At 39.5% G+C, this 20408-nt stretch overlaps 1 protein-coding gene and 1 long non-coding RNA gene across 2 annotated transcripts in view; one reads left to right on the top strand and one right to left on the bottom strand.

Moving 5' to 3' along the window:
* Positions 1–20408, top strand: part of LOC102953953 — an 86118-nt gene that overhangs the window by 33912 nt on the left and 31798 nt on the right. Inside the window, exon 3 of the long non-coding RNA XR_001511879.2 lies at positions 11893–11957. This is a non-coding gene — a long non-coding RNA (uncharacterized LOC102953953). The remainder of the gene's footprint in view (positions 1–11892; positions 11958–20408) is intronic.
* Positions 1–20408, bottom strand: part of RGS17 (regulator of G protein signaling 17) — a 91817-nt gene that overhangs the window by 5329 nt on the left and 66080 nt on the right. The window contains exons 3-4 of the mRNA XM_007097212.3: positions 7717–7806; positions 5141–5375 (exon numbers count right to left, since the gene is read on the bottom strand). Coding sequence (XP_007097274.1) covers positions 5141–5375; positions 7717–7806 — 325 coding nt within the window. The remainder of the gene's footprint in view (positions 1–5140; positions 5376–7716; positions 7807–20408) is intronic.

Consider the following 20408-nt stretch of genomic DNA (forward strand, 5'->3'; position numbering starts at 1 on the left):
TCAATAACAAAATGTAAGCCCAATGTAAAGTGATATTAGTAATAATAATAATGGACCATATCATGACACTTTTTTGATCAGTGTCTTCAGACTTTGTATCAACTTGAATTTTACCTACTCAGAATGACCTTACCTTACAACCCCTATTCTAAACTATACTATTGACCTCCACACCCATCATAATGTTTATTACAGTTTTTAGTTACTTGCTTTTGACATGATTTGTCTGTCTTCCTAAAATGTAAGCTCCATAAAGGACAGGCCAATGGTTTCCTCATTCACTAACATATTCCCAACATCTAGCCCAGTACCTGGCTCATAGGGAAAAGTTAAATATGTTCTGAATGATAATATTCATGCCCAAAGAAATGAATCTAGGAAAATACAGTCAAATGAGTCCTGTTTAGAAAAACTAATTCACTGAAAAGTTCTAAATTCACATAATTTTTCTTGAAGAGGCATATACCTGCACACAGAGAAGCCACATATCTATCACATGTGCATCCTTTTTAGATAATTTAGGAATTTAAATAGGTTTACTGCTTTTTTTCTCTCAGAGAGCAACTGGAAATTCAGGATGAAATCAGAAGCAGCAAATAACCCCTACCACTAGTCAGATGCCCGTGGGAGAGAGCCAGAAAGTCAGAGATTTAGCCAGTTTCTGAACTTTTTCTATGCCATTTTTCTACAAAATGAGGAAGATGAGGTCAGAGAGCACTGAAGTGAGTTGCTTAGTGTCACAAGGATGGTAAGTAGTAGCAGACCTGGATTACGGCCCAGGTTAAGGATAATGCCATCACTAAAGAGATTTGTAAAAAACTGATGGCACATAGTTTTCTTCAATTCAGATGTCTTACGTGTGTTGACGATTTATAGCTATGTATTCATTCAATAGCTCAATGCTGTTTATGGTAGGTAATAGCTTTCAAATAGACTTTTAAAAAAAGATTTTATTTTTTGAGTAACCTCTACACCCAATATGGGGCTCAAACTCATAACCTCGAGATCAAGACTTGCAGATGTATCTACCAACTGAGCAAGCCAGGCACCCCAAATAGACTTTTTATTAAAGTTGTTTATTTTGCTGGGTTTGTCTTTTTAATGTTTAATAAATATAAGCTGCTATAAGTATCTGCAATCTGCAGCAAGGTTAATATTAAATTCTTCCTTACTGCTCCCATTTATTTTTTCTTTGAGAACATCATATTAAAAACTTACTGTTGAAAAATGCTATTTACTCATTTTTTTTTTAATTTAAAATTTAGCCCTTTCCCCTCTTGAGATGTATGCTATACCAAGAAATGGGAGTTAAATTGTCTCCTGATTGCAAACATCTACTTAAAACATAATGCTCAAATCATTGCAAATGCATAAAAATGTAATTTTTATTAAAATAAAAAATGTAATTTCAAGCACACTGGCTTCATTAAGAAAAAGAAATATATATATATATATATATTCCCCCCCCCCCCCGAAGAATGTAGATTTCTCTACATTTAACAAAGAGGAGCATGATAACTCAATCAAATTAAGGTTAAATGAGAGTCTAGTGAAGAAAAATGAGTTTCTAGTTAAGAATCGAATCCTAACAATTTTTAGTTATTTAGTCATTATTTTATAAATGATTCAAATATTCATGTTATTTAAGAATATTTTGAGGGGCGCTTGGGTGTAGCTCAGTCGGTTAAGCATCCGATTCAGTTTCTGCTCAGGACATGATCTCCTGGAGCCTGCTTGGGATTCTGTCTCCTCTGCTCCCTTCCCCCCTCACATGTGATGTCTCTCTTGCTCTCAAAATAAATAAAAAACATAGTTTGAATAAGTACAAACAGTTACAGAATTCCAGAGGTGGAACAGCCTGGTTATCTAGCCCCCAAATGGGAAATAGATCCCAACTCCAATTGGTCAGTTATGGCTGCTTTGAATATTGTGTTGAGGGGATTCTCAGGTTGAATCTGGCTTTAAAAGTAAGAACCAGGATCGATTAGCCGTATCATTTGGTGGAGAGAATGAAGTAGTGGTGTAAGAGCTTCCCAGCTGTCATTCTGGATTTGGTTTACTATTCTCTGTGTCCCTTTTTATCTTTACTTTTGTAAACAAATCAACTGATTAATGAATCATTGAAGTGAACTAATTTATCCCAGGCCGCACAATTAGGATGAAGCAGAGTCAGAACCAGAATCCCATGCACTTGAATGAGGAGTTCAGTGTCCTTACTGCTATATAGTCAGGGCTCCCTTGATGTGGCATGTGTTCTCTCTGGGGTTGGAAAACAATACTCAAAGGGTGATAGCTCAGTATCATCAGTTATTAATGTATTGTGGCTGATTAGAGATTGAGAACTTTTTGCACAGAAAGGTCAGCGAGACATAATAGTTTAGAAATGGCTCTGCAGTAGCTAGAAAGTGCACGTCATACTCTAAGTGTATCAGTGACTCAGGTCATGGTTCAACAATAAATATATCTATACCTTGGCTTGAAATATAGCCTTTAAACAATTATCTTTTATAACTGCAAATACCTACTTTTGATTTGTTTTTGCTGCTAAACAATGATCAAGTGTAATTATTATGTCGAGAGAAGAACAATCTGTTGGCTAAACGAGGTACTGCACACTCTCCAATAATTTAGATCCTGTGTCAAGAGTCATTTAGAAGTCAGCACATAAGTACCAAAATGATAAAAATTTGAATTTCGCTTCTGCCTTTCTGTGTAGTGTTTAGGGGATATTCAAGAGTGGGTAATGGCCCAAATATAGATAGACAAAGGAGAAAAAAATACATGGCTGTTATACTAAATATTAATCCATGTAATTTAGGAAAATTATCTTGATCAGGAAATAATATTTTAATGACTTTTGTGAAACTCATATTTAAAATGAAGATATTAGGGTAAAACAAAATTCCATTATTTTTGAAAAAAGAATGAAAACTGAATAGTTCATATGTGAGTAATCTACAACTAAGATAGCTTTAAACTATAGCCCAAAGAAGAATTAATTTTGTGAAAATTGTGTATTTTACAAAACTCCATTAATCAGTGACATCTGAAAATCAGGACTGTGAAGACACTGGGCAAGTGTTTCCTATAAAAATTAAAAGCTAGCCAATAGAGACTGTAAAGTAAAGGAATTATATGTACTTAATAACTGAGAATATTTTTTTCTACCAACATTATTTTAAAATAGAACACCATCGGGGGCGCCTGGGTGGCTCAGTCGGTTGACCGTCTGACTTCGGCTCAGGTCATGATCTCACGGCTCATGAGTTCGAGCCCCATGTCAGGCTCTGTGATGACAGCTCGGAGCCTGAAGCCTGCTTTGGATTCTGTGTCTCCCTCTCTCTCTGCCCCTCCACTGCTCGTGCTCTGTCTCTCTCTCTCAAAAATGAATAAATATTCAAAAAAATTTTAAACAAAAAATAGAACACCATCATAGATAGTGCAAAGAATGAACCAGATAATCAAGACATTTAGCATTTTCAGATGATACATATTATATATTTTGGGGAGAGAAATGGGCTAGATAATCTTCCCAAACACTAATTACAGGCAAGAGAAGCACATTTTCAGGCACATTTGGATCCTTTGATATATCTGCCATGTAATGCAATATTAAAATAAAAATGAGAATGAAATTAATATGCTAATAAAATCCACATAGAACTGGTTAGATGCTGAGGTTCTAGATAGACCAGAAACCTGAAGAATGTACTTCTGGGATATAGAAGTATAATGGTGTTAGAACCACAATGTGGCATCAGTAATAAATGTATTGAGGCTACAGAAAAAATTCTCGCCACCTTGTTTCTCTGAATACTTTTTCTATGTTGATGCAGGAAATAAAGAAAAAAAGTAGGAAAATCTTTGTGTATCCAATTCCAGGTTCCTCATTTTGTAGAGACAATACTATTGGAGTAGTCTGGAATACCAATGGCAATTATAACCCAACTAACAAATTTTTAAAAACTGACTTAGGTATATTCCTCATTAGAAGTGAAATGGTTTATATAGCACTCCAAACATAGAGATTATAAAGTAGACACTGATTCATTTTATAGATTTCAAGGTGAGGAGTGGAAGGCAGGTGGGGGCCACATCCCAGGTTGGGTGAGGCATCGATAAGCACAATTTCTAGGGGACTCTATAAATGTCTGTGTGCACAGGAGAGGAGTGTGGAGCAGAAGGTACCAGGTCAGGATGTTTAAATGCACAGAGACAGAAAAGACAGAAGGTGGTGTGGAGAAAAGAAGGCCTTCTGGGAACCTGTCAATTCAAATGCGCACCTCGGAAGTCTGTCACCCCATACTCCTGAGGCCTGGCTACACTACTAACCCCTCCCTCATCAATCCCTCCCTGCTTTAAACTCTGGAAGCTGGAACATTTCTCAGGAGCAAATTGATTTTTTACAGAGTTAACGGAAAAGTGTTCATTTGGTTGCCTGAAATGTCCCCTCTATTAGGTACATTTTGGCAATGGCAAAACTAGGATAACTAGAATAAGTAAAAGAATTGCTATTACCATCTCTCCCCAAAGAATATTAAAGGGTCATAAAGGCCCATTCTTCAATTCTGCAACAATTCTATCATAAACATCAACAAACATGGCAGCTTTTGTTTTGTTTTTTTTTTACAGCTCCTATTACAGAAGTCTTCAAACTAGTATGCGTGTGGAAAGCTTGTTAAAAGTCCAGATTCCTGGGCTCTATATCCAAAAATTCAGATTCAGTGGTCCTGGGTAGGCCTCGAGTATTTGCTTTTCAAACAAATGCTCCAGGTGATTCTCATACAGGAGATCTGGGGACCACACTTTGAGAAAGACTTCCCCACAGTAAACTCTTCTTTTCCACTTTAGCGTAAGTCACTGTATAAAGCAAATTGTGTCTAACAGGCTTCCTAATGTTAGTTCTGAAAAGCAAGTAGCCTACCACACGATTCAGCCAGAGATAAATGATCAAAGCATAGAGGGGAAACCTAGTCTTCAAACCTATTCAGGTAGATTCTCAGAGTGGAATCTAAATTATGTGTCCAGGGAAGCCTTGGAGCCTGTCCATACCCCATGCATCACCCAACTTGGACAGAGGTCCCCTCGGGTTCATCCTTGGTTTTAGGAAGCCCACATCAATTATTTTCCGGATGTTTACCTCTTTTGGTGATAGTATAGAAATGTAATCTTCATATATCATTCTGGCCTTTTCTTCAATTACTTTTTTGTTCTGCTCTTTCTTTAAGTCTTCACACGCAAGCCAGAAAAGTAGGTTCTCTTCGCTGTATTCTGTTCGGAGAAACTCTCTGAAAAGGTTTCTTCCTGCTGGGGCCTTCATCATCTTGTCAAAATTTTGAGACCAGGACAACACTTCATCTGAAGTGGGGTTTTGGCTGCAAAGACAGAATTGGGCCATTATCAAAGGCAGCTTTGACTGAAGAATGCTTAGCCTAGGAAGATAGAAAATTACTATTCACTTGCTGCCATCTAGTGCTCATTTCCCATCAGTTCGGCCTGGTCTGGGAATCACCCGCCAGGACTAGGCTAGTTATTTCTGGGTATTAAGAAAAATTCATTTAGGCACAAGTGTGTGTTAGGGAGCTAAGCATTCAAATAGCAAGGGGCAACACACACTATGCACATTATCATCATAAATTCCTAAGGAAGCCTGGAAATGTTCAAATCTTAATGTATTACAAATTGATAAAGACAGCCTATGTGTTACTTTGAAGGGCAAGTTGAATGTTTTGTTTGCATCTGATATAGATTTTAATTTTAAAGCCATAAGGTATAGTTTCTCTTTTCCTTTCTGGTAGCTACTTTTTCATTTGTCACTAAATCTAAAGTAAGAATATATTGTGTGCACTAGTCACACATTTTCCTAAGCTTTAATAGTTACTCTATGAAATGTTATGAATGAATTATTACCATGAATGGAGTTATTAGAGTTAAAAAGGACAGGGCCTTTCTAATGACACTGAGGGCTTTCTAAATATTTATATTCAAGTTTTCAGTGGCCGTGTTCATTCAGAAACCACCATTTATCACTCCTTTGGTATACATCAAAGAAATGGAAAGAAGCAGCTTGGGAGACTCTTATGGTTAACTTGATCCTGATCTTGCTTTCTTATCCATTGGTTTATTTAAGAATTTTCTAACCTCAGAAAGTTAGAAATAGAACTACCCTAAGATCCAGCAATTGCACTACTAGGTATTTACCCAAAGAATACCACAATACTAATTCAAAGGGATACATGCACCCTGATATTTATAGCAGGATTATCTACAGTGGCCAAGTTATGGAAACAACCCAACTGTCCATCGCCTGAAGAATGGGTAAGGAAGATGTGGTATACATATATATAATGGAATATTACTCAGCCATAAAAAGGATGAAATCTTGCCATTCTGCAATGACATGGACAGAGCTAGAGAGTATTATGCTAAGTGAAATAAGTCAGAGAAATATAAAAACGATATAATTCAACTCATAATATGGAATTTAAGAAACAAAACAAATGAGAAAAGTTGGGGGGAAGATACAGGCAAACTAAGACACAGACTCTTAACTATGGAGAACGAATTGATGGTTACCAGAAGGAAGGTGGGTGGCAGGGGGATGGCTTAAGTAGGTGGTGGGATTAAGGAATGCACTAATCATGATGGGCATTATTTGTATACCTGAAACTAATATTACACTATATGTTAACCAACTGGAATTTAAATAAAAACTTTAAGAAAAAAAAGAAAAAAAAAAGAATTTTCCAACCTGAAATAATTTGGTCAGAGAAGTACCTGTATTTTATTTTTTCTTATTTTTTTCTGATCAAGTATTTTAAGTAGATTTGCTACTATTCCAAAATGTCTGAACTTCCTCTTTTATTTAAAAGAAATTTAAAGGTGGGGGCACGCCCGGGTGGCTCAGTTGGTTGGGCATCCGACTTCGGCTCAGGCCATGATCTCACAGTTCCTGGGTTTGAGCCCCGCGTCAGGCTCTGTGCTGACAGCTCAGAGCCTGGAGTCTGCTTCAGATTCTGTGTCTCCTTCTCTCTCTCTCTGACCCTCCTCCACTCATGCTGTGTGTCTCTCTCTCTCTCTCTCTCAAGAATAAATAAACATTAAAAAAAATTTTTTTTTAATTTAAAGGTGTTAAAATTACCATGGAGCACCAACGTTAAAATTTTCTAAGAAGCAGAAAAAGAAAGCACCTATAATTATATACTAATCTGCTTAGATTTTAATTTTATTCTGTAGATACTGCAATGAGAAGTTGATTCTCATTTTGGAGAAAATACTTGGTTAGAGTCTGTTCTGATGGAAATGGGACCAGGGACTAACTGGGTGCCCTTTCTGACCAACTTAGGTAGTTACATATGTTTTTGTGTCTGTTTTAGACTCTTCCCTGATAGAGAGAAAAACTTAGAAAAAAATATCCGTAGAAAAGGCAGGTAAAGAATTAGGGCCAACGGGGGCTATTGCACGTTAATAATCATTACTTTTTGAAAGAGAAAGATAAACTGAGGCAGTGTGTTCACTGATAGCTTAACACATATAATAGAAAAACCTGATTAAAAGCAATTACCATCACAAAATAAGATCTCCCAGGCTGAGATGGTGTTCATTCCACAAAACCATCTGGAGGAGTACCAGGACTCAAGAGATCACACCTCAGCACTGAGTAGATGTGAACAGTGTACCAAAACAAGACACAATTACCAGGTGAACCCCACTCACCTTTCCTCTAGGACCTGGATGCTCTCCATTTTGGTGGTATGTGTGGGTCTTCCTGCATTTTCTCCTCTTTCTTCATTCCTAACAGTGAGGCTGCAAGGTAGTATAACACTTTAGTGTGTCTAGGGAAAACCAGTTAGTTAAAGAAAAGAAAAAAAAATTCCAGGAAAGGATTTTGCAGAAGAATTTTATCCTCAACAACGTGAGAATACATAAAGCACAAGAAGAGTGATACCATTTTGAAACGATGGGTGAGTCTATGTCGACGAAAGGAATCAAAATGATTTAATAAAACAATGAAGTAAATAATAATCTCAAAAATGGATTCTGTTCTACATTCTGACTTCATCCTTACATAATTTGAATTACTTAACATCTCTAAGGTACTCACGTGATTATATGCTTTAATATTCGATAGATATCATGATGTTACTCTTTGGAGTAACATCGTTTTGACTTTTGCTTGGTTCTATTCCTAGTTTGTTTTCCATTTATTTTCCCCCACTGATAGCTAAAAATATACAATGTTTCAGATCCTAAAACAAAGTTTGCTGAAATCACATTGTTATTTTCTGCACCCTGGGTTTTCTGTCCCTGACACTGTCAATCCTCCATCCACTCAAGTTTGAACCACTGGGTTTGTATTTGACTTTGTCTTTGCCCTTTCCTCCCATTCAGTCAATCTTCAATGTCTTGGGAGGGACAGGGCAGTCACTCTGAGGGTTTGGGTCAGAGAGCACTGGGCCTCTGGGTCTCTGGGATGTCAATTTGAAAATATTGCAGGATCGCAGGAGCTAGGATAATCCCATGGGCTTTCGTAACCCAGAACAAGAGGATTCAGATAAACTGCAGCTAAGCAGCACTATAGGGTAGAACACTGAAGGTTCTCGGTGTAGACCAGACATAACAAGGGAGGTTATGGGTGATACTAAGAGGCAGGATGGTTGGGATGACTCAGTGTCCTCGGAAAGTCAACCCACTGAATTAAACCGATCCCTCTGTCTGAAACCCAGGAAGCCTCATGGGAGGCCGTCAGAGAGTAAAAGTTCAGACAACAGGTCTTTCATTTGTTCATACATTTATTCCACAAGAAGTAATGGGAACTATTATTTCCTAGTGCCTATTATGTGCCAGGCACTGTCTTTGTCTCTTTGGTTTTATTGTCCCCATTTTATAGATGAGCAAAGTGAGCCACAGAACTGTCTCCTAGGCTGGCTCAACGTCGGACACTAAATATGTTGTATGGTTGGGATTTGAACCCAATTCCCACACACAACTCTGTAATCCTTATTGAGTACCTATTAAAAACCATGCTCGGGATGCCTGCGTGGCTCAGTCGGTTAAGCGTTGGACTCTGACTCAGGTCATGATTAAGCATCCGACTTTGGCTCAGGTCATGGTCTCGCGGTTCGTGAGTTTAAGCCCCACATGGGGCTCTAAGCTGACAGCTCAGAGCCTGGAGCCTGCTTCAGATTCTGTGTCTCCCTCTCTCTCTGCCCCTCCCCCACTTGTGCTTGCTCTCTCTCTCTCTCAAAAATAAACATTTAAAAATTTTTTTAAAAACATGCTTTCTGATAGGCACTGAGGCAATATACTACTTGTGTGAACGCAGAAAAGGGGCACTAAATATGGTTGTGGTGGAAAGAAGGAGGTCCGTGGGAGAAGGATTACAAGAAACCGTTAGTCTTAATCTGGAAAGTCTGGTAACAGAAGTGGAGACATTGTCTCATTAATTCATTCATTCTGCAAGGGTAAGGGTAAGGAAAGAGAGAATGTTGCAAAGGGCAGAATCTATGGCAGAGGGGCCAATGTGGAACTGAAAGAGACTAGATGGGAAGATCTATCTGGGAAAGCGGACTACCTGGAGAAAAGAGAATGCAGTGGGAATTGCAAAGGATTCTGGGGAGCAGAAACTAGAGCTGATTGTTACTTAAACACACAGCAAACTGACTAGTGCTCCGCAGGGAGGAAGCGGTTCCAGGGTGAGAACCCTCAAAGCCTTCAGTGTGGAGCAGCCACGGGGAAAACAGTGAATCGGAGAGAGCGGCACAGTCATTTAGGTCTCTGCCTGTGGGATCTGTGAATGTGTCTGCAGCTTGAGGTAGCCTAGAACCCTCAGCCCTCCATGTGGCAACATGCGTAGGTCAGGGATGCATTTGAGATGAGATCCATTAACTTCTCAAAGCATCTTTGAGGAGAAGTGCTTCTCTGGAATTTGACATATTTCTAGTAATTATGGGAAATTGGGTGGGAGGAGGTAGGAATACACTTGACCATATCCTGTGAAATTTCCTGGGAGAAATTCATGATGCCAAATATATAAAATATACAAGATTTTTGTAAATTCTAAAAAGACCGTATTTAAATAGATTAATACTCATTCTGCCAAGCTTTACTGAGCTTATATGTGTATGTGTACACACACCATAAACAGACCAGAAAATGAGCATGCTTTCACTGATTAAATAATAACCCACCTGAAAATGTATTTCTGTTACATTTCCACAGTGTCCCACAGAGTGTGCCACACAAATGCAGCTATACTTGACACAACATCTTAGGGGAAAAAAAATTGTTCTCCATGGTCTCTTTGCTGTAAGAGTAACAAATCTGGAATCTGCATGCATGACTCACAAGTTTCTGAACATGAATTCTGGCTCTTCTATCTGTTTCTGTGATATTTACAAACATCCCAAATGCCACCATATTAGAGTGATCATCCTGAAATATTGGGTTGTTTACATTTTTCATTTCTGCAGATGGTAAAATATGGACACACATTTGTACTAAAACTGCTTATAACAGATATTCAATAAGTGCTTAACTGTTCACCGTTTGCTCTGTTTCTTGATCTGATATCGGATACAACACTGCCCTGGAGAAAGAAACTGACATTTAGCAATTGTCAAGTGTCCTTTTAATTGACTTTGCTTTACAACCATTCTTAAAAAGTTGGCTTCAAAGTTCCAGTTATCAAGAACCACTGATAATGCCACTTTATGATGAAGAGAAATGGATAAAATGAAAAAGGAGCAGGTACTAGACTGTTTACCATCTGTGCCTTAGGAATGACCAATGTCTGTCCTGACTTACTTGATCTTGCTCTAAGTAACACAGTAGAGGGTTTTTTCTTTAAGGTGATAAAGGACAGGGAATATTTGCTCTAGATGAACATATATACATAGTACATGTGCTTGAGAAAAGCTCTAAAAGTAAATCAAGCTTAACAGTTGTGAGGGGTCATGTGGAGACATGTTTTTTTCACTTTGACAATGTTTGTAACATTCTTAACTAACATTTCAGCTTTTTAAACAACTAAAGCCATAAAGATAACAGAATGCATGTACAATGCTCACCGGGGGGGGGGGGGGGGGTCTTGGTCAAAGTTGAAGTATTTTATAGAAGATACTGCCAATAATCTAGGCTAAGTATATTAAAATTAGCATTGAATTAAAAAATTTTTTTTAATGTTTATTTTTGAGAGAGACAGAGTGCAAGCAGAGGAAGGGAAGAGAGAGAGGGAGACACAGAATCCAAAGCAGGCTCCAGGCTCTGAGCTCTCAGCACAGAGACCGATGCAGGGCTGGAACTCAGGATCCACAAGATCATGATCTGAGCGGAAGTCGGACGCTTAACTGACTGAGCCACCCAGGCACCCCACTAAAATAAGCATTTAAAATCCCATTAGAAATTTTCTAGAATGGTGATTTTTGAGAAGCGAGAAATACATGTGGTATATTTCAGAAAATAAGGATGTATACCTTCTTTGTGTGGGGGGTTTTTGTTTACAGGGGAGTTGGGCTAGTGGGGTGCAGAAAACATTACCAGCTGCCCATTATAGAGCCTACCTACTGATTCATCATCATGGATATGTGTAGGGCCTATTTTGGAAGACAGTCTACTTTTGTAAGAAAAACAATTGGTTCTTAGGGAGAGCCCTTGAAATGACTGCAAATAAGATGAAAACTTTGCAGTAGCCATGGTAACTCTAGGATAGAGGCTGATCACAAAACCACATATATTTACACAAAAATTCAACTGAGAAATCAATTTGATGCTTGAATTTAATTCACTATGACATCAAGGCTCAAGAAAGATCCAGTGTAATTGGTAAATGCAGATACTACTCAATATTTTAATATTCTTACATTAAATCCATTTTTCTTTTTTATTTAACAGCTTCTGCCTCACATTTGCCAGTGCAAAATGGAACCAATATCCTTTGGACTCTGGAAAAATAATTGGTAGGTTATTCTTTAAATGCTTCAATTTTTTTTCTCTCTCCATAAAAATACCATGGTAAAATAACAGTACAGCTCTATTTGGGAATCAACAACAATTTATAAATATGTATGAGACAGCTGGTCCATGCAATGTTGCCTGGGTTGGAAATTCGAGATGAATAAGACAGAGTCTCTGAAACTGAAAGGTTCTGACAGGTACATAAGCATCACACAGCGCTGCAGTGAGAGCTAAAATAGTGGTATGCATCCACTGGTCCTTAGGTAGTTACAGTATCTGCACACTCCTGCAGGAGAGAATGGAGAGAGGCTTTGCAGAGGAGGTAATGATTAGACTGAGCTGACCAAAGAGCAGGTGTTTCAGAGGGAGACCTGGGCAAAGGGAATTAATTCCAAGCAGAGGGGGACTGTCACACCTGCGAGGCTGAGAGCTGTAAAAAAGTCATGATATGGATGAAGGGCCCAAATGGGCAGACTAGATGTTTCAGGGTGGGAGTGATAAATCAGAACAGGCAGTGAGGTGTGCTTCTGGAATGGGGCAAGAAGGCAATGACGTGCTCTCCGAATGTAGACTATACCTCCTTTACAATGATTTTGGTTTTCCATGCTTTATTTTCCTTCACTCGTAATGGGGATAGGGTTAAGAGCCACTATACAAGGTTGTAGGGCAAAGACTAAAAACTTGAGACAAAAAGGCAAATTATCACACATGCTTAATTATTAAATGGAAGGGCAAATTAGCTGCATATTAAAATGACAAAGCCAAGTTTACCAAAGAGCTTTTAATTTCAACTTGAGGAAATAAAGCCTTATACTTTGCCATTATTGTAAAACACTTCCTCATACATGACCTGACTACTTCTTCCTCACAATAGTCCTGTAAGGTAAGCAGGGGATTTGTTATTAATCATTCCCATCTTATTTAAGAGCAAACAGTCCCTAGGGTTGATTTACACCATTCCCACGAGTAAGCCACATAAGGGCTGGCGTTGAACTCATGTCTTTTGACTTCTGGTCTCATGTTCATCTTCACTATTCAATGCCACTTCTCTTTATATAAAAGAATTAATTGTGGTATTTTTGCCTTTTTAGTTATTTACAAAGACTGATTGCTCTTATGTGTTTGGAAAAGGTAAAACTCTTATCACAAACCAGTTGACTGAGTTCACACGCCTCCTCCATAAGCACCGTCCACTGCTATCGGGCTGTCGGGGTTATTGCCCAGAGGGCTAAATATAAGGTAGATACCGGCGGGAAGCAACTTCTCAATTCCCTGGAATTTGAGATTACCAGGAAGGAGTTGTTACAGAGCATTTTCACAGCAAAGCCTCCTCGAGGAGAATCTCCATGAGGAGATTCCACTCATGACTGCGAACTAGGTGTTGCTATTGCAAAGAGCCCCCTGGGGGTACACCTTGCTCACATCGGCAGAGAAACTTTGAGAAGGGAGTGCAGAAAGGAGAAGAGCAGTGATGCGTTGCTTAGAAAAGACAAGAAATGGAAGAAAAAAAGGCCCCACAAGGTGGGGAAGCAACCATATGCCATGCATAATTTCTCACATAGAAAAATCCAGTTAGAGTCAAACCCTTGACTTCAACCTTATCACTTTTATGTATACGTTTTGGTAAAACAAGTTGGCTTTTTGAATGGGTATGTGGGGATGGCAATGGTGGTTAAAATTTTGTGTCTGGAAATGTTATACAACAGTTGTCTAAAAAAACACCACTGCCTCTATAAATATCCCCCCTGCTTTTTATAATCATGTCTATAAATCCTATGACACATGAGAAATATAATCATGTGTCATAAAACAAGTACTTTATTTGGCTTAAGTTTTTCTTTCACACACTTAAACCTCTCAGAGGTAAAATAATCAGCTGTTAAAAATCTGTCCACTAGATGGCTGTGTTGCCTTTATAAATATAATTTTTAATCAAATCTGAATAAAAGAAAATGAAAAAAGTTTCTGGGAGTAATTACCCCTTATTTGGGAAAAAAAAAAAAAGGAGTTGATGGAGTTTTGATAATTATATATTTCTAAGGAATTGGAAAAGAGTCATTCAAGTTTTCTTCTGGGAGTGAAATAATCAAACTTGAAGGGGATAAATTTAATCTCGGGAGGTGTGCATAATGGCACCAAGTTTTCCTTTTTGGCATTTAGAAAACGTTCTGGATATTCCCCAGCCTTAAGTCATTTGACTTAGGAACACTTTAGTCTTAAAAACAAACAAACAAAAAAAAAAAGGCAGGCATAATCCTATTAACTTGTAGATATCCATCCCAATAAGTTGTTTGAAACTCTAATGTCTCTTGCTGCAGTAATATGGAACTGAGGTCATACATTCTTGGAACAAATTAATGTGACAAGGTTTCTAACTAGCAACAGGCAGGAAATTTCTTTCTTTCTTTTTTTTTTTAATTTAATATTCTTTAAAGGAGCCATTGTGAGAGAAGACTCTCCAAACTATTTTATTTCAAGTTTGGGTTATATGTAAACAATCATTTCTTCTTTTGATGCATGGAAACTGAAGAGAAATCTCTTTATCTACTCATCCCCTCTCTCTTTGCTACCAATTTCTCACTATACATGCTTCTGTTTGAAAAATGGGTTTGAAAGATCCCCTTTTTCTTTGGTATTAAATTTTTATTTCAAACTCCAAGCCAATTATTTTTAGGTTCATTGACACATCAGTTTGATTTAGAAGGCCAACTGCTGACAAGCTATTACATAGTTAAAATCTGGATCCATTACGTAAAGTTTGTGTTTAGCTTAAATAACCAAAGTTTCTTATTTGGTATAAACAGGTCTCTCCCCCTTTTCCCCCCCCCCCCCCTTAAAATTGAGAGAAGTACAGGACTGGGGCACCTGGGTAGCTCAGTAGGTTAAGCATCCAACTCTTGGTTTTGGCTCAGGTTGTGATCTCGCAGTTCATGATCAAGCCCCACATCAGGCTCTGTGCTGGCAGCATGGAGCCTGCTTGGAATTTTCTGTTTTCCTCTCTCTGTCCCTCCCCCACTCACACTGTCTCTGTCTCTCTTAAAATAAATAAATAAACTTCAAAAAAAAGGCACTTTGCTTTATAAAAAAATGAGAAGTACAGCACTGAATATTTAGATGTTCTTCATAGAATATCTCTCTTCGATTTCAGTTCTCAGGTTGATTGAAATCCTATTTTAAGCTCTTCCTTCCACCCACTGTAATTTTTCCTGTAAGCCATAATTAAGTTAGTTGATGCTTCTGTGGGAAAGCAAATAGTCTTGGGTGTGAAAAGGCCAAATGGACCCCTATTTAGTTAGTAGACACTGTTATTAAAATGGCACGCAGTCATCTAAGTCCTTGAAAGCATCAGTTGAGTTGGAGCTCAAGCTTCTGGTTTTAGTTAACTTGTGTGCCTGTCATCCAAAGAAGAGTGAAAGAGTTAGAACTCTAGTAGTTGCTACTCAGAAAGACATCTGATGGCTGAGAGGGTCACTTACAATCCTCCATTCATCCCTCCCCTGGTATGTTCTAGTTACTGTGTGCATGAATATGTATGGGATGAGGTGGGAAGCATCCTTGAGAACAATTATGACTGAACGCGATCATCCTGATCTGTGGGGAAATTTAGCTCCAGAATAGAATATCCCACTGTCTGGGAATCCTATGGCTGTGTAGTGCATGCTCCAGGAATGCTGAGTTGTACCTGTGCTGGTGAATGTGAGTTGACATTTGGGGAAAAAGGACCAGGGATACAGAATGCAGGAACAGGTTCTCTTACATTTGCTGACAGTATGTGAATAGAAGTCGCGAGGCATACATCGTTCAAATCCTACAAAGTCTGTTAATTTCCTTTCAGCCTGAGGCTTGCAAGGGGGACAGAAGTAAAACCTATCAATAAAGGATTACTCAGGAGGCCCCTAGAACGTACTGAAACCTAACTAAACTCACTGATTTATGTGTGTTATTCATTACATCTTACAGATGAAGAAACTGAGGCTCAGACAAGTCACTTGCCAAAGGTTTCACAGTTGTATGTCATGGAACCAGGACCCATCTCGGTCTAATTCCAGCATTGCTCGTTTCTTCCCTACCCCATGCGGTCCCTTGTTAGTAGGCTTTATATGAGGAAGACACGTTAGAATTTGTATGTAATCTTTAAATATGGCAAGACGACATCTGTTTAGAAAAAAACACATGGAATTATCTTTCCACTCTTACAGAATTAGTCGATTAAAATAGCCCTGTACTTTTAAATAATCTATATTGCTTCATAGAAAAAGTAGCAGTGGCAGAAATTTGCTTTCTAGTTAGGAATCCATGCTTCCAGGCATGAAGTGAACATTGATATACAGTGTACTGACATCTGATACAGAGATATGAATTTCATGGCATTGGAACTTATAATATTTATAGAACCCAATTAAGCAGACTATGATACAATAAATTTCATATTCACAAGAAGTGGATTTTATTGTTGTATCTGACAAGGAACAAGTAATTCCTGAATGACATCCCAAAATAGCAGGCATGTTTTAACAGGTCTACCATGCCCACACCATGAAAAAGTGAACCAGATCTACAAGAAATAATAAAGGGTTTTAATGAGAGGAACAAAAATAGTGAATACTTATTTCAATCAGATGTAACAGCTACCACGTTTTGTGGATAGGGTAGGGGTAGCCAACATGTAACTGTGTGTTTTGTATTATTGCTCTGGGGAGGCTGGAGGAGAAGTTCTTTAAAAAAATTTTTTTTAACGTTTATTTATTATTATTGAGAGACACAGAGCGTGAGCAGGGGAGGGGTAGAGAGAGGGGGAGAACAGAATCTGAAACAGGCTCCAGGCTCTGAGCTGTCAGCACAGAGCCCGACGCGGGGCTGGAACTCACAGACAGCGAGATCATGACCTGAGCCGGAGTCAGACGCCCAACCGATTGAGCCACCCAGGCGCCCCTGGAGGGGAAGTTCTTAAATATTGTACAGAGAGTTAATAAATTTTGTCTGGATTTGAAAGTGCTAAATTCCCTAATGTTTTAGAAACTGAATAATTGTGCTTTGAGTCAAGAAGGGAATCCCAGCTTCCTTCAAACTGAACCTTCACCTTGAAAGATGAGGGTGCCTCCCGGCCTTCGAAGAGGAGTGTACTCATTTTCTCAGTCTGCAGCTCTTCTCTCTAAATCCTTCCTCCTCGTGCACCTTCAAGAGAAGCAGGATCCTCACAGAGCTCACGGACCCACTCCCAGCTGGCCAGGTGACAAGATACTCCACGATTCTTATCCCACTGGACCTCCCCGGTGTGCTGTGCATCAGCAACATCGGCCAGTGTCTTGTCTGGGCGACTCGTCTCGTGGCTTCTGTGCCAGCTTAGGGCTGTGTGTTTTGTGTCACCCTCAGACAGTCTCTTCTCTGCGCTCTGTGTATGCAGAGTGCCACTGCTTTCTCTTTCAGTGTTGGAACTCCCCGAGGTGTCCCTCCTTAGCTCACAGCTTCATTCCACAGCCAACTCCTGGGGTGCCTTACACAGAGCTGGGCTCGCTCATCACATGCCCTGCCCTAACCACCGTCCTATTCATGTGTCCTCTCATCTGATGGGGCCCCCATCAACCCAGCCCCTGGAGCAAGTGGAGTTATCTGTCCCTCCTGTTTCTCATCTATTGCAAATTCTTTTTCTTTTTTTTTAATGTTTATTTATTTTTGAGAGAGAGAGAGAGAGAGAGAGCGAGAGAGCATGAGCAGCAGAAAGGGAGAGAGAGAGAGGGAGACACAGAATCTGAAGCAGGCTCCAGGCTCTGAGCTGTCAGCACAGAGCTCAACACGGGCCTTGAACTTGTGAATCTTGAGATATAACCTAGGCCGTAGCTGGACACTTAACGGACTGAGTCAACCAGGTGCCCCTCGTCTAGTGTAAATTCTTGGCAGTACATCCAGTGTCTCTTCAATTGGTAAGTTCTCCAGTCCTTTTGCTCTATATTATTATTATTATTATTATTATTATTATTATTATTATTATTATCATCATTATTATTATTTCTGAGAGAGACAGAGAGTGCACATGCAAGTGGGGAAGGGGCAGAGGGGAGAGAGAGAATCCCAAGCAGGCTCCACATTCAACAGGGAGCCTGATGTGGGACTCCATCTCACGACCCTGAAATCATGACCTGAGCTGAAATCAAGAATCAGAGGCTGTAAGAGAAAAAGAGAGATGGTGATTCTCTTGAATACAGAGAACAAACTGAGGTTGGCTGCAGGGGTGTCGGGTGGGGGGAAGGGCTAAACTGGTGATGGACATTAAGGAGGGCACTTGTTGGGATGAGCACGGGGCTTATATATAAGGGATGAATCACTAAATTCTACCCCTAAAATCATTATTACACTATATGTTAACTAACTTGGATTTAAATAAAATTAAAAAACAAAAAGAGTCTGAGGCTTAACCAACAGACCCACCCAGGTGTCCCTTTTTAAAATCATCTCTTTATTTTGGGCTCCCAACATCTCTCACTGAGGCTATTACAAAATCTCCTAATATTCTCCTTGGTTTTTTGTCTTGTTCTTCCATATATTTCCACTGCCTCCGGAAGGGTATACTTAACACATGCAATAGACTGCGTCTCCTCCTTACTTAATAAACTTCAATCACGTCTTATATCCAAAAAGTATCAAGTCCTAACTCCTTAATATGACACTAAAGGCATTTTATTGCTTGTCACTGCCTATTACTTCAGCCTTCTGTTTTGTCCTCTTGACTTTAGACCCTAGGAATACTAGAGTATTCGTGCTCTGTTCCAGAACCCTTACCCCTCTCTACTACCAATTACTACTAGTATGCTACCACTATTACTCCTAACACACACATGCACGTGTGCAAGAGAGAATGAAGGAAAATGGTGCGTAAGAAGAAACGTGTTAGAAATCTAAAAGCATTACCTGCCCCACGATTACACAAAGGCCTGAGAGATTATGCCTATAGTTTTTAAAAATAATTTTTGCGACACATTTTCATAAGTCCAAATTCAATCCTGCATTTCACATCCTAGTATTAATTAAACACCTACTATGTGTCAAATAACATGCTACAAGCCAATTTATTTTTGGCTGTTTTCAAGTATGAAACAGTGTATATGTTTACAAAAATGTTCAGTGCCAACTGACTAATGTGAGCTTTTATGAATTCAACTATATATATCCACATAATAAATTTTAAAGTTATTAACCTAAAACAACAACAACAACAACAACAAAACACATGTTAAACAGGAGAATCACTAGTAGGAAAACCAGCAGAATGAGCTGGGGAGTCTACCTGGCCCTCCGTGTGTTCAGCTTTGTTCAGGGCGGTGGGAGCCATGGCCATAGGTATTAACAGCACTGACCCAATGCCAAGGTCATCCCAGAAGTCTGCCACATCCTGGCCCATCCAGACCCAGATGGCTCTCACCACATCACCACATACAGTGAGTCAGCTGAGATTCAAGAGATTCTCCCCGAGTCTGAACCTAAAACGACTTGAAGTCAACTGGGGTATCTGGGCCAGCATACCCCACTCACGTCCTTGCAGGGCCCTGTCTCAGAACGCACTCCCAACCTCTGTACCTAGAGTATCTTTTCTCCTGTCAGCCCCTGGGTTTCTTCACCAGAGTGAGGCTTCTCTCTCTCTCATTCTGAGGATACTTGTTTTCTTTGGAACTTCCTTTCCATGTCCCACACACTCTCCTGTGTTCTTCTGTAGCCCATTTCCCACAGGGCAAGATGTGGTGTGGCGGGGGGGGGGGGGTGGCGCTGGCATTCCTCTTCTGCATTCTCTAGGCTTATGCCACCTGACTTTCCCCTTCCTCACCTCTCTGTATCCTCTTAAAAGCTCTGTGATTCCTTACCAGGTTCCTCACGCCATAGACTCTCCTTCTTACTTACCCACCCCTTCAGGGAAATCATGCCACAGGTGTCCTCACAGGTGTCCCCAGCACTCAGGAGGACACTTCCTTCGTTCCTCACTGAATCGGCTATCCTTTTAAGCTGGCTCTTGCCTCCTTCTGACTTAATTTAACCTCCTTTCTCCAGCCCTTTTCTGGCTCATTCTTTCTATTCTTCTAAATGAGACTGGGCATAACATTTTCATCTATTATTTTGTCTTATACACACCCATCTTTCCACTGATGATCTAAATACTGCTATGTGATACTCAAAAAATATGCCTTTATAGTAAACACAGAGTCAAAAAGAGTACCAATGGTATGCCTTCAATGGAAAAGGATCTAGGTATTCTAATTCTGGCAGTTTTCCAATACGTAGCCTTCTGGTCATATGTCACACAGACCTGGCAGAGGCAGTCTGAATACCAAGCTTTCTAGAGGGTGACCTTCCAGGTTCAACTGCTTCTTGAGAATTTATTCTCTGTGGATGAAGAGGCAGGGAGAATGTGGCAAAAGCTAAAGAAGTACAACTGTACGGGGCAATAATAGGCATTCAATAAATTG

Source organism: Panthera tigris, chromosome B2 (genome assembly GCF_018350195.1).
Source record: "Panthera tigris isolate Pti1 chromosome B2, P.tigris_Pti1_mat1.1, whole genome shotgun sequence".
In the NCBI taxonomy this organism is placed as follows: domain Eukaryota; kingdom Metazoa; phylum Chordata; class Mammalia; order Carnivora; family Felidae; genus Panthera; species Panthera tigris.